Here is a 15,798-nt window from a genome sequence, read left to right as displayed (position 1 = left end):
GCTATTTCTGGTTGTTATATATCATGTGCAGACAGAAGTGGAGGAAAGACCGTGTGAAAACCTATGAACACTGCATACAACTCTACTGACAGAACATTTTCTGATCCTTGAGGCAAGAAATTTGCTTACTGATACATGCTGTACGGGCATGATTGATTGGAAGTTCAATCAGAATAAAAAACGAGCACCATTTCTCGACTATCATAGGAATTAGAACATCAAAAATTTAATTCAAGAAAGTGCAAACATTTCAATTTACATTTTTACTTGCTACATAAGATAAAGATGCAAAATTTTGCACCATGAAACGATGCTTGGCCAAATAAAACCTGCAAACTATCACAAGTTCACAACAGCAATTTTTTTTCGCTGGCAGGACAGATATCCAATATATATGCCAAGTATAACTAGTTCTTTCCTTTTAATAAAAGGTAATTCATAAATAATGCCTTGTCAAGTAGGAAAAATGTTTCATTTCACTTTTTAGCAAGGTTCATAATTTTGTATCAGACCAACGTATCAAGCTCTGCTCTGCTCGGTACGGTACAGGTGTACCAAGTGGTACGCTAGGGTGTATTGCTCGATATATATATATATATATATATATATATATATATATATATATATATATATATATATATATATATATATAATCAAAATAAAAAATAGTATTAATTTTTTTTAAAAAGGAGGCATACGCTACCTCGGCAACATCACCTCCTCTTCTCCTCGTCGCATCAGAAGAGGAGAAGAACACCATCTTCTCCTCATCTACGCGTTCGGTGAAGACGTCGAAGGCCGCAAACGTCTCCGGCCTTCGGCGAAGAACGCGACGAAGAAGAAGTTGAGCCACCGCCTCTCCGTTACCTCCTAGATCGGGATCGTCGGGGGAGGGTGGCGTCAGATCAGGAAGCATCGAGGTTCTCCTGATTCTCCCACTTCTTCTCCCTCGATGCTTCTTCTTTCCTCGTCGTAGCCAGACTAATACCGCCCGGTAACTGGCAATGACGGTCGAAATCGACCGTTACCGACCTGTTTCGGGCAGTGACGATCGAACTATCGATTGTACTGCCCGATACAGCCATGTATCGTTCGATACGGGGCTAGATCAATGGTATCGTCCGATACGGGGCTAGATCAATGGTATCATCTGATAGCAGGCAGCCCGCGTACCGCTCTGCTGACGAACCAGTACGTACCACCCGATACAAGCGGTATCATTCGAAATTAAAATCCGTGCTTTTTATAATGGTCTTTCTAGGAATAAGAGCACTCAAAAAGTTTGGCAAGACCACACTTAAACTCATTGCAATCAGTTTTATAAATGAACCAGATCTTTTTATCAGGGTTTGCCGTGCCGACCTGTACCGCTCGATAGAGGTAGTACGTACCGGTTCGATAGGATACGATACGCAAACAACCCTCTCCTAGTGCCGACCTGTATGACTTAATGTCTGATATATTATCTGACATGTTTTCTATGGTAGAATAATATTAATTAAGAAGTAATTACAATCTTTAATGTTGTGATTAGTATGTTTAATATTAAAATTTTCAAAATTAAACACTTCAAATTTTTATATTTCATGCATATTAAGATGATTTATATGTTTGTGATGGTATAATAAGTTTAATTAGGTGTTAATTAAGTTTTTTAATGTTGTGATTAGTTATTTTAACAATAATTCAATCGAAATTTAATCAATATTGGCTCAATTCAATGCCTTTAATACCTATTAGGGTATTTGACATGTTTATAATGGTGAAAGATGACTAATTAGGGATTAATTAACTATTTAATACTGTGATTAGTGTATTTAATTATGATGATAGAAATTTGATCCATATTGGGTCAATCAAATGTCTTTAATGTCTATTAGAGTGTTTAATATGTTTATAGTGATGAAAGAGAAATAATTAATGAGTAATTAATTATGTTAATTAGGATTTATACTTGACACATCAGTTATTAATGAGTAATAACTGATTTCATGATTCCTTTGACAATTAGGATTTACATTCTAGATATATCGATATAATAACAAAGGATCGATGTGTCAAGTAGGCTAATCATGCCAATATAATAATAGTATAGTTAAAAACCATATGTGTTTGTACATAGGTCTATAAACTGTTGGACATAGATCAAACAAAGGCTCATCGTACCACGACATACCACTCGGTACAGGCAGTTCATATCGATCCAATAGGGGATTGGAATGAGTAGTACATCATTACGCCCCCATGTACTATGTGTTGGTATACTCGATAGTCGATACAGTTTGGTACATACCGTACCAACAGCTGGTTGATATACCGGTATGGACCGGTAAGACGACCCATAGATCAAACCAAAGAAAATATAATTGGATCAGATCATTGGATTGGGTTGCTTATTTAGTCACTAGAATTGATCAAGTCAAGTTGGATTCAGCATAGACCCAATTAAAGTAGAAGGTGATAGAAGCCAGATAGGAAGACTTCATGTTAGGGTTCCATGTGTGATGTCAACAGTTAGATTTCAATATATACGATATACATAATACAAGAAACCTATTCGGATTGTCATCAAAACAGATCAACCTCAATCCACATGCTATAATACTACAGATTGAGTAACTATTTAAATATCAGATTGTATTAGTTCTAACTGGATACCTGAATATGTATCAAATCGGATCCAATTCACTTAATTTGCTACCACACTCCCAATGCTAGGCAGCAGGTTTGTGTTAGTGAGATTCCAGAGTTGTATTAGACTAGCATAATACTTGCACACTAAGTGATGGTGAACATGAGATAATTGCTCTTCAGAAAAATTCTTAAATAGCACCAAAATATAGAAGGGTAACCCTTAGCAATTTTCTTATCTCACTGAAGTCTACATACCTTGATGTTACACAATCACCCAGAATAGAATAATTAGGAGGAGCTTGGGGCCTCCAAAATGTGAGATTGTATCCAGGAAGGTCTCCTGCAATAATTGACTAATGAAGGATAAGAGCATGACAACCAAAGATTATACAAATATAATAACACCTAAGTGTAAATCTGAATTTTCTAAACTGAAAGACATGAAAACAAGTAATAAAACAATCATAACCTTTTGGTGATGCCCATATTTGTTTGAAGTTGGTACAAGAAGCCAAAGGATTAACATTACCAAATTGCAATGCAGCAAGAGCCTCGTTTTGCAATTTAAGTAAGAGAGAAGCAACACTAAGAGACAGGTGGATGCATATATCTGTAGATGTGATGGATATATTTGTCTTCTCCTTGACAGAGGTATATCCTCCTGAAATATCAACTGGTGCTAGAACAACAAGACCTGAACCGGCTTCAACAGCGAGATCTTTCACGAGGGACCGAACCCATGTGTCATTTTCTTTTGAAGCATACCTGTCAAGAAAAATTTTGAACAAAATGTGAAACGAATATAATAGGATCGGCTATTTCTGGAAAATGATAAAAGAAAATTACCCTATAATCAATTTAGTGAATGTGAACACTTACATGAAACTTAAGTCCATCTTTGCACGGAGTAACTTCTCAACATGCAAGGAATCATTATACAGTTTTGAACTATCATAGAAGGTAAATTCTGAAGAGATAATCTGCAATAGACAAGGAAACACAATCCCTCCTGTCAGGTTTCATGATGTATCTATAAGAATACAGCTCAATAATCTCACTTAGTAAAGTCAATCATCAAATACCAGTAGATATTAAAACAGCAAGTATCCAACATGACTACAAAGAACTCGTCTAGGCAATAGATATCCTAAAGCAAAGCATGAGAGGGGAAAAACAAGATTCCATAATAAGAAGTTAATTCTCCTCCATCACATTATGAAAGATACATAGTTCAGATTTTCTTCTAATCATTTTAATCCCAAAACCATCTCCTGAGACAAGCTAACTTTCAGATATATTGTAACTTAAACAAACAAAACTGCAACTCATAGGGCAACTTGGTTCTTCTAACTGTCATTTATCATTTAGTTCAGAGGAACAAAGTGGACAGAAAAGACAAAATAAATGCACTTATCCACTTTAGGTATACTGCTCTCAGCTTTTTGAGGCAAGGAAAGCAAAGCATATTGTTTTTCCACTTCTACTTCCAGTCTCTTTTCTTGATATAAAAACCGATCATTTTATTTCACCAAGATTTTAGAAGTACATGGATGAGAAGGAGAAGAGATAGAGAAAATACACAAATGGGGGATAAAACAAGGATTCTACTCCTACATGTTTAACATGGGATCAACTTTCAAGCAGAAAGATCCAAAACAAACAAATTTCTTCCTTAGAATATTAATGTTCCATTCAAGAAGTTCTTACACTGCTCTCCTTGCATGTCTCCATCAAGTAGCAACTCACAATCTTTTCCGTCTAGTCTACTTTTCTAACATTTATATGATAGCTATAGCCCCTTGACCTAATGATTTATGCCCAACAGCTACTTAGCCATTGTATATCCAAGATTTTTGTTAGTTCATAAAAGATTTTATTAGTTCTTAATACTTTTTGAACAATGTATTTAGCAAATTTCATAGTAAGGGCAATTGCTAACACCTTTTCAACAAGGCAAAGTAATGTGTCATGCAAGTCAACTTGGTCCTGTGGGTCCAACAGCTCAGCTTGTCTCACTGGCTCAAATTAGACAAAAGTGGCCAATAGACCTAATCAACTCATCCAGCATGAATCAAAGATATAAAATAAAGGACTAAGCTGAAGCTATACAGCGTCAGGGACAATGATAGAGAATCAGGGTCACCACAAAGATAGAGAAATTGAGGAAAAATGGATGGAGCAGGAAAGAAACTCAGATGCCATTGTGTCTTGTTTCCTTTAGGCAAAGGTTAGGCAGTAGTCAACTCATTTCCTTCCTAAACAATAACAGCAATGCCATAAATGAATACAGGAGTGTGCAGCAACGAATGGTTTTATGTAGAACCCATACTGTATCAGATGGTATGTACCAGTCCATCAACTAATCGGTACACGGACCAGCCCGCTCAGAAGTACACTGTTATGTACCACGTGGTATGCCTCTTGTATCGTTCGAGACAATTCAAATTTGACTGTTACTGACCAATACGGATTGGTAATGGTATAATATAGCAATGATCGGATTTTGATCATACCAGTCTCCTCTCAAATCAATCCAGCTCCCAACAGTTAAATTGATCATTGGACCTGTTTTGACACTTTAAATCCTCCTCCCTCTCCCCTATTTTGCTCACTCTTATTCTCACTCCGCTCGCTCACTTACTCTCATTTATTTTTTCATCGTATTAACCTAGAATTTATATTAATTAATGGCTTAGATACATTTTATTCTTATCTAAATAGCTTACATACTAAGAAATTAGGAGAAAAAACCAAAAATTTATTTCTCAATTTTGGACCATTTTTTGACCCTCTACAAAACACTGGTATGTACTAACACATGGTACTGATGTACCAATGTACCAACGTACACCAATATGTTCTGATATACCAACACATGGTATACCATTATGCACCAGTGTACTAAGATATGGTACACTGGTACATATTGGTATGAATCAGGCCTACCAACAAGACACGAGACAATGTTTCTTGATAAAAACATCGTTCCTTGCTAAATACATAAATTAGGGGCACAATTAGAGGACTCAGGAAAAAAAAAAGCTAGGAGTTCATCACTCAATATGGTTTTCTAAACTGTTGTGCTATGCCAGCTACACCACTTAATGTGTACCGTTGGGTCAAATTGAGCTCTTTTTTTCTTCTTTTCCTTTTTTTTTTGTTTCTTTATTCCAGAAGCACATCAATCAATCGCATTTGCATGTATAATGGTCAGTCAAATCCCCTTGTGCTGTTAAACCTGATAATCTCATTTACACATATTGCTAGCAAGTAGTCATGAAAAAGCTAGAGAAGGCAAATTACAAAAGTCAATGATATGGCTTGAGAAACTAATACAAGCATGCACAAATACTGTGTACCTGAGCTTCAAACGTAAAACTAAGTATTTGACTTGAAGTAGCACTTATATCAGCAATTGGATCATTTGTCTGTTGGCCTTGTTGAGTTTCAGCAGAACCCAGCTTGGCTATATCAGATGTCAAACTATCCAATAAAGAAATCTCAACCCCATCATCTGCAGACACTGAATAGCTGCTACCATTATTCAGGTACGTACACTTTCTCAACAATGCACCATTCTGATGAATACACAAAATAAAAACAAGTCACCTAGAGGGAAAAAAGCTTGCCACATGTCGTGATAATAACAACAACCACAGCAGGACAGAGTCTATAACCAAGATATAAGTTGATAACCAAATTTAACCGTAAAAAGACAAGTTCTATTAGAAAAAACACAGGAGGCAAATGATAAGACATCAGCATTAATTAAACAACAGCAAACAAGGAAAAATATGATATGTCATCCAAAATGGTCAACATAATACAGACTGAAAAATATTCAGCAACTCCAATAAAGTTCTAGAACTCATTTTAGCTCCAACATTGAGAACTATTGATGGATATAAATCTAGAATGTCCACCAGGAGGGAACCCTAAATTGAAAAGATAATTTTACATCCAGTATATGTAATTACACAATGAATCATCCATCCTTTCTGGTTAGCTAACTAGTAGAAGCAGATATTCAAAAAGTTCTGCATATGCCACTTAACAATGAATCTGAGACAATTCTACACTGTTCATACTTTGCCAAAGTCATAACATGGAAAATGTGATAGAATAGCTCCTGCAAGTAGATTGGCCAATGATGAGATATCACATCTCTCTAAATGGGAAAACCATCAGCAGCTCCCCACTAAAAATTGACAACATAGGAGCCAACAGACACTATATCTCATCTTTAGTAGGGACAAAAATTTAGATGAGTCCCTCTGCACTCATCACAAAAGAAAGCCTAAAAAGACACAAACTACTTCAACTTTATCTGGTACGATAAGTTTAATGGGACCCTTTGCGTTCATCATTAATAAAAGCCTACAAGAGAAACACTGTAGGTTCTTTTGACTACCCTCTTGAGTCTTGCATCTATAACTAGAATAGGAGGCTTTGTATAGTATGGGAGCCCTTAGAGATTCTCTATTTAGTACTGATACGATTTTACTTTAGGCAAAAAAGGGATTTTGCATCATCATCATGGATCTACAATAACAACATTTGTCACCCTAAAGAATATGACAAACAAATACTTAGGCTACATAAGAAAAGATTCATATTAACTGCCCCTATAGATAGAGGTTAACCACTCCTTGACTGATCCTGTAGCATGTTAGCTGGACATCCCAAAATGTGCTTCCATAATGCTACCTGTCCCATCACCTCTAAAATGAGTATACAGCTTTCAAAGAGCTGAACAAGCTATATGGTTTGGTCCATGATTTGCAATACCATATGGTACAGATTGGTGTGGTCTGATAACTTACAAGCATGCACACCAGGGTAAATCGAGCAGTATGCCTGATACTTGCTTTTTTATTTTTCAGACTTCTTTTCATATTTTTTTTTTATACACAGTACGTACCAATGCACCTACACATAGTACACTGGTATGGCCGTGATGTGTACGGATCTAGGCCTGCACCAGTATGGGTCCAGCCCTCGAGATTGTGTTCCTTGCTTTGGTCTCTTAATAACCATAGGCCTGATGAGGGGATGAACATAATGTAGCAACTAATATCATGGTCAATTTCTGCCCATGCTCGGTCCATATCGCAACTTGAGAGAGAATTAAAAGCTAGAGGATAGAACCCACTTCCTGAAGTTCAAATACTCTTTTGAAGAAGGATGATCCCAAAAAGCCCTCATGTTAGCCATTACATCACCATCCAAAAATGAGACAAAAAATGTGGTCAACTTAACAAGCAAATCATATCCAGAATTTTCATACTAAGTTGAAATTTAAGGGGATCTAATGATCAACACAGGGAAGTAAACATATATGATAGTAGACAATAGGCAAGCTGATGAGTAACAAGAGAATAGATCTGTTTGGCTGATACATCTTACAAAAAAAAGGTTTTTCAAACAAGTAATATGCAAGCTTCTTATATTGAAACATTGAAGCAGTAATATGTAACTAACTTCATGACAAATAACCATAACATAATAGAGCAAGCTGGATAATCTAAAAAGAAATCATTCAACATGCAGCAGATATGAGACAAAAAATTGCAGTCTCTTCCTAGGCCATATATTAAAAAACTATAAGAGAATATGATGCAACCAAATTGTTCCAGGCTTCCAGCAATGGTATTTCAAACCATGCTCTGTATCAAGTGACAGCTCAGAATTCCCATCAAATTAACCTAGCAAAATTATAAGTATATTGCATTGCAAGAGGGAAATCATGCTATCCATGGGAGCCAGCTACTGCAGTGATATTGCAAGATTATAAAAGGAAAACAGATACCTCAATCTTTACATTCCTGAATCTCAATCTCTTTCCACGTCCAATTATTATAATAGGTCCAGTATATGACTGTCCTTTTATGTCATATTCCTCACTCAAAGATAGTGTACCTCCACCACCATCATAAATGAACTCACTAGAAGCACAACCATCTACTATTAACTGTCTTCTAGGCGAGAGGTGTACAACCTCATCTCTCTGCATGTAAAGAGATCCTGAAAGTATTATGTCATCTGAATTGATCAGCGCGTCGTTCTTTGGATTCATAGTCTCCTCCCTGCCTGTAATGGAACCCAAACTAGGCACAAAAAATTCAGCAACTGCAAGAAGAAAATCTATAACAACAAGAACACGTGGTTGCTGAATTCTGATCACAATGGATTGAAAAGATGCACGCCATCGATAATCCAATATCAGCATTGTCAAGTATGAAGCACCAGTATCAGTTGCACTTTCCAGATTCTTGGCAGGCACACCATCTTTTGGGATTATCAAATCAGTTCCACCAGGTCCAAGATTAAGCAAACCGGGCTTATATATATTCGTGTGAGAGCCAAGCATCAGTCGCATTTCAGGTTTTGTATCAGGACGTATATCCAGCACAGATAATTTGGGAATTGTCACATAGAGGTCCGCTTCAGAAAAGGATGTTGACCTATATGAAACCCAAAGACCTTCTAACTGCCAACATAAGAAGCATTTCAGGAAACAAACTCTACAAAAGTGCAGAAGGTCACTGGTCACCATACAAGTGTAAAGAGTTCTGTAGTAACTAGAATATTTTTTTCCAATAAGAAAAAAAATACTATTCTAAAACGTACAAACATAAAAAAAAACACAAGCATAATACAAAAAAAAATAATATAGAAGTTTTTGAGGGCTCAGAGAAGATTACAGCTATCCGAGCTAAAGGAGATTCCTCTTCGTGGTCATTGCGTAGCTCCAACAAAGCATCATGAACCTCAACAGCTAGAATAATCACAGTACGAGAGAGTAAGATTTGACTGTTCAAATTGACTTTATCAGCAATCATACGAATAGACTCCTTCATTCCAGTTAAATTGTCACGAAAACTTGGGGGAAGTTTAGGCACTTCTGAAATGTTCATGTAAATACAGTTTATTATGATAGCGTATTCCTTATCAGACATGATACCATGCAGTAAGCCAATCTGCAAAATAGAAGTCAAAATTATATCAAAATTATTCAACACAAATATGTTTGGAAGCAATTTCAGAAGTTGCACTACTTACAAGAAAAAGAATTATCACATATTAAACTATGTGGTTTCCATTTTTTTTTTTTTTTTGAGGAAAAAGATAGAGTCTATCACCAAAAATCATAAAGGACAATAAATAATGAGTACAAGAGAGTAAGATTCTGAAGAAAAAGAAAGGGTGAAGATACATAAGTACTTTCCTTGACCAAACATCTGCATACAGCCCAAATTCCTAAGCAATTAAAACATGCTGCCATTAGAAAGTATGAAGTGTGAATCAAGAGTTTTAATTTTGTGCATCACACCAATTTTCCACCACTAGGCTTTAAACTTGGAGATGACAACCAAGTCTGACATGTAATAACTATGTTAAAGGTGCCAATACATACTAGGCCAACTTTCCAGTTGTTTTAGTCCCACAAAGGCAAATGTTGTTTAACATGGCACTGGATCATACCACACCAGAAGGTATTAACACAGACTAGTGCAACAAAACAACAAAGATACCAAAAGATTCAGTTTAGAAATTAAAGTCTGAGACAACATCAAAAAACTTCCACGCAATTTTAACCCATGAGTGCTTAAACTATGTTGATATGGTATAAACCTGAAGGAATACCAATATATGTCAATCTACATGAGTTAGGAACCAATGTTCAATAAAGAATGTCCTAAACTTGGTCCTAAAACCATAATAAAAAAGAATGAGCATTCTCTAACCAATATTCAAAACTAAAAAGGTCCACTAAGTGTTATGATGTATCTCAATCAGAAGTTATTTTAGTTTGATTGAATCTGGATTAGACATTTGTTACCTTTCAGAGAACTTTTGAGTTTTTAACTTTCGATATCATTCAGAGAACTTTTAAGTTTTCAATATGTAATTTTAGATTTTGGGTTTGGTGTCTTACCTTATTATTTTGTTTATTTAGGAAAAAGGAAAAAGATAAAATTTCTATCTTAACCAATCTCGAAAATAGCAGAACTGTTGTACTAAAATAAAAATAAAGTCCTTAGGTGGCTGAAATATTTATGACGATAATTTTTTGGATGAAGGAAACAGTGTTTCTATAGGCCTTGTGGCATTCTTATCTGCTTCCTCTCTAGGATGAGTATTTCTTCCATATTCTTATATTTTTCAATCCATAATCTCATAGCCCTCACTTTGCCACTCTTATTTCATAGACTTAAAAGTCATTTGTTGTTTCAGTTCTTATCTGTTAGTTCTTACATCATTTTTGATACTAGAGCAAGAATGCGGAGAATTTCAAGAAAGAGAACACTATCTTGTATCTATTTCTTTCCAGCTTGAATTCCATTCTTGGTCGTTTACCTTTTAATTTTGCTTGTGGATTTCCTATTCTCAAGTTACAAAAATACTATGGTTTCATATGATTCAACAGTGAGTTAGTCCAAGAAAATTTTGCTGTTCAAAACCAGTAAGACTCCACCATGATATATCAAGGATGAGCTCCATGACATGGAAAACAAATTAATTCATTCGATTCAAGAAGTCAAAGGATTTTTTAGCTTCGTTGAGTGTAGGAACAATTAATTATTGTTACGTATTTAGTTTTAGTGTGATATTTTTGCATTAATTTTTAAAAGTTGTATTTGTGTAGGATAAGTTTGATCTCATGATTAATTTGTTTTTACCTTTGTTTACTTGGAAAAGATGATAACATAAGGTAGAAATCTCATTTTTAGAGATTTTAGAAAAGTTCGGTAATGAGGAGATGAAGTCCATGTCTTACATAGTTTTAAAAGCAGTGCGTTGTTTGTCTTAGATGGGAATATGCATGACCTTAAGTTTTGGATGGAAGAAGAGTATTATTTAAGGCCCAGTGACCTTGTGACATGATGGATATTTCTTTCAGCTTCTAATCTTCATCTTCCAACTCATAATCTCCTATCTTTCTCATTTTCTCACTAATTTATAGATTTAATCATCTTTCAGCTATTTGACACTTTAGTTTGATGTGCTTAAACCTGTGAAAGATGTTATATCATGTTAAATTGAAAATGTGGAGTACCTTGTCTGTCACTTCAACATGTTCAGTATAAGTATAACATACTCATATGTACCAGCACAACAATTAAGAAAATGATTCCACCAAGATAGATAAAATAATGCAGGACACAGACAACTCATAAATTAAAGTCGCACAAAGGATGATAACAATCTGTATTTACAACTTAATTAACACAGACAAAGATAACAAACAAAAACTGACAAATATAGTGAGTGGTTCCTCCAACTGCATGGTTTGACTTAGAACTAGCAAAACATAGCAGTGTCCAGTTGCCCACAATCCACTACTAAACACATTTAAAACTGAAACAGTCCAACAAGGATTTGCTGTAGCATAGAATCTGTGTACAATAACCAGTCAAAACAATTATGAAATAGATTTCAGCCTAACATACAAAACATCTCCAAACGAACACTCAATTGTACTCGAGGAGAAACGAATTATCTCACTTTCTGCAACTTAAACAGTATGCAAAATTACAAATAGCAAATAAACAACTATGAACATGAAGATTGTTTATCCAAAACGTTCATTTCATGAAATATACTAACAATCCAACCAAATTATGAAACAAAGAATTACCAACTGAACAAATGAGACATCATTTTATGAATAGAGAGATTATATATAAATAGACAAGATTATAATAAATAGAATAATCACCTGTACTTTCAGAGAAAGGTTTGGAACTTTACGGAAGACATCTCTCAAGCTTCGTCGCACCTCAATATGAATACCATGACCTTCTCGTATCAAAGGTTTCCCTAAAACTCCACCAACTCCAACTGCCATGTTAATTCCATGAATCTGCAAGTTTAAATATTATACAGTCTGGTGCTGCTCACTTTAAGACACCATAGAATGTGAAAGTTGTTCCACATTACAGAAATACCTCAGCATGAAGAATATCAAGATGTATAGCTGAGGGATTGTTTTCCTTGCAACCATGCCAACTAAAACTGTTCTTCACTTGGAGTTGTCCAAGATCTAGTTGCATATAACTGCACCAAATAGAGTTGTATGTAGACTTCCACTAATTAGAAAGCAGTGAATAGTAAGCACTGCATCATCAAACAGCTAATATAAACAGCTCACAAAATAACTAGATATTCTAAATAATTTTGGGTGGATGAAAAGCAATATTCATCCACCACATTGAACTTCCATAACAGTTCATGGTCCAATGCAGAAACCAGAGTATCACAGAACTAGTCTTCTCACGTTCATAGGTCATCTATAGTTCTATACTACGAATAGATATAAAATTTATACTAAAGAAGTCTAACGTTATAGATACCAAGAAACATAATATTTCTTATAGAAAGAACAAACAAAGCACCACGAGGTTGTACATAAAAAAAAGCAATTATTTATTTGGACTTTGAAGGGCCTATAGCCACAACAGCAAACCCAGAAAACAAAAAGAGAGAACAATATTTTTCCACCTGGTCATTTCATGACCAAATTTGTAATTATTTGTGTATTAGGGTCCCAAAAACAACTAAGAATCCATAAGAAAATTTCAAAGTTTTGAGGACTTTCGTGAAAAAATTAAAAGAAAATGGGAATCCACCAAAAAGTTTTCATTGATTCAAGCAACGTAATAACATTCTTCTATAATAAAAAACAAAAGGGACCTAACTTTTACAAAAGTATAAAAAGAAAAGGCAGGATTCACTGATAAGTTTTATGATTTAAGTAATACAAAAGCTCACTCCTTTTGTATACAGCTATCAATTATTTAAAAAAGAGCACACTAATGAAACACAATGTTGGTTGAGCAAAGGTTAAATTGTCACGTGCCAAGCCCAGACTAGCCAGCTCTCCAAATGGTGCATACCCTCCAGAGAAAGCATGTAGCAGGTCTTTTGTTGCATGTCAGTGAATATGATGCAACAGCATTACATGACAGAGTGACATGCATCAGCATGCACTAGCATATCATTGCATGATACAAAGATGCATGCCAAGGGAAAATTTAGCTAGCAAGGTATGTTAAGCAGAATCCAACAGTGTTTTTGGTAATAGGATCACAGATACGAACTCATTACTCATGGAATTCATGGGCACAATAATTATTGGAGTGTCCAAGGATAGGTCCAGTTTAACAGCAGTTGCACCATCGATCTCATATTTCTGAATAAGCCATTCAAAACCCCCAACCTTGTCCACAAGCTTAATTGCTTCTTCAGTGTGCGGAGAAGCAAGCTCCATAAAATATGAAGTTATCTGCATGTTTTTGGGTGGACATTGAATATCAGCACAGACTCTGAAAGGAGATTAGCCAATCACAAAAGAGAATTAAACTCAATAAAGCCCTGAAATGAAGTATGCTATGAAGCTATCTAAGTGTAAGCCTCACAATTGCTTCATGCACACGATTGACCATGACAGTGAAGCATGCAAGATTGGGCATGAGGCTTCCAAGAATTTGAGGATTCACAGAGTAAAAGCATGTAATGCTGGTCACTTAAGCAATCACATACCTCCTGAACAAAACGGTACAGAAAAACAATGCGTACTGCTGAAAGACGTCCACTCAAGCTGTAATCATGCCCTTGGTAATCGTCATCTTCAGTACTGTAAGAGTGGAATGTGAACTGGACAAAAGAGAAGATAGAGAACAATTTGTTAGCCACTGAATTACACACAACAAAATACATTTCTAATCAACAATAGCATACCCAAATATTCTGCAGATTGACCAAGAAAGAGGGCAATAATAGCCGTCAAGGATTCAAATATCAAACACTATCAACTAGCATTTACCAGTCCAACCACAAACATCAACAAAACCAACATAATACCAACACATGATATATCTCTTATATTATTTTCCCAGTGCTCTACAATGGAACACAGTGTTGTGCTTAAGTACCATATCTGTCTGACAATGGATTATAACATGTTCCATCAACATTATCACTTCTTATATAGCAACTATTGCATGTCATTTAGTAACTCTCAAGTCTCAACCATGCAAACTCAATGCATATGCAATCTTATGATTGCTATATAAAGATTTTTTTATCCAAGAGACATTCAGTGATGTGTGACTTCAGATGATCCACCATATTCTGATTGTCCCACTTCCGTTTTATAAGCAATAGCTTGCTGGATAGATATAATGGCCAATAAACAAAATCTCCTTTGAACAAAACTGTCAACTACTTGTATTTGCTATGAAAAGGTCATGCAAACTAAATCAGTCACAAATCTCATAGGGTAATGCCAAACACAAATTTGCTCCTCAGAACCTTTATTGTTCTTTGAGAATCTACGGAAGCATTAAACTGTTAGTTTCCTAACAGCAAGATCCAGATCAACGTAACCAAGAGAAATACAATGGTGAAAATGAAAAATAAAATACCTTGATAAGAGACTCAATCCCTTGGTGACGAATATCACAAAGCCAGCTCCATTGACTATCTGGGCCAAGTGACATATCGCGAAGCCTCGTATTTCCAAGTGTACCATCAATGGAGATAGAACCTGGATGTACCTGAATTACATGAGGGCAAAAAGTTGTACAACATGTCACGACGAGTTCTAAACTGCATAAAAAGATAACAAGGAATCAGAAAAATGAGATTGTTCTTATTATGATATCAATCCATGTAGCCAAATTAACTATAACAAAAAATGGCATTCACATACTGTACACAGTTCATTGCGCCTGCAATATATTGTTGTTACCTTCAGATCCAGCAGAAAACTTTCTTGTATGAACATTGCAAGTTGAGAACCATCCTCCTTGTTAAGAAACACACAGAAACTGTCAACATCCATAATCAGATTGAAAACTACCCGACTCTTTCCATGACCAAGCAATCCTTTAACTAGAGTCCGACAGTTTTCTTCCTTCTTCTCAGTGCATTTTGTGTTGGGTGTTGCAACATCAGTACAATTTTCGGAGCTTTCTCTATAATTAACCATGCTCAGGTCAAAGCCAAATTCGATCAAAGCAACAAGTGTCGGCCTGTTGCAGAAAAATTCTAAAGCAGACATTCGGATAATCATCTGTAAGACATGAAATAAAATTATCACCAGATTATGTTACACAGTGGATCTGATCGAAATTGGCTCATATAAGATAATTCAAG

At 35.5% G+C, this 15,798-nt stretch overlaps 1 protein-coding gene across 2 annotated transcripts in view; it reads right to left on the bottom strand.

Moving 5' to 3' along the window:
• LOC135649688 (uncharacterized) overlaps positions 1–15,798 on the bottom strand; it is a 78,199-nt gene that overhangs the window by 34,695 nt on the left and 27,706 nt on the right. For both annotated transcript variants that reach the window (XM_065168329.1, XM_065168330.1), the window contains exons 27-38: positions 15,392–15,715; positions 15,066–15,197; positions 14,182–14,295; positions 13,740–13,924; positions 12,588–12,696; positions 12,359–12,502; positions 9,339–9,614; positions 8,444–9,124; positions 5,994–6,212; positions 3,514–3,614; positions 3,104–3,399; positions 2,890–2,974 (exon numbers count right to left, since the gene is read on the bottom strand). In XM_065168329.1, coding sequence (XP_065024401.1) covers positions 2,890–2,974; positions 3,104–3,399; positions 3,514–3,614; positions 5,994–6,212; positions 8,444–9,124; positions 9,339–9,614; positions 12,359–12,502; positions 12,588–12,696; positions 13,740–13,924; positions 14,182–14,295; positions 15,066–15,197; positions 15,392–15,715 — 2,666 coding nt within the window. The remainder of the gene's footprint in view (positions 1–2,889; positions 2,975–3,103; positions 3,400–3,513; positions 3,615–5,993; positions 6,213–8,443; positions 9,125–9,338; positions 9,615–12,358; positions 12,503–12,587; positions 12,697–13,739; positions 13,925–14,181; positions 14,296–15,065; positions 15,198–15,391; positions 15,716–15,798) is intronic.

The sequence above is a fragment of the Musa acuminata genome, chromosome BXJ3-9 (assembly GCF_036884655.1).
Source record: "Musa acuminata AAA Group cultivar baxijiao chromosome BXJ3-9, Cavendish_Baxijiao_AAA, whole genome shotgun sequence".
NCBI classification, from domain to species: Eukaryota; Viridiplantae; Streptophyta; class Magnoliopsida; order Zingiberales; family Musaceae; genus Musa; species Musa acuminata.
The sequence above is the reverse complement of the archived record's forward strand: the minus strand, read 5'-3'. Positions and strand labels throughout refer to the sequence as shown.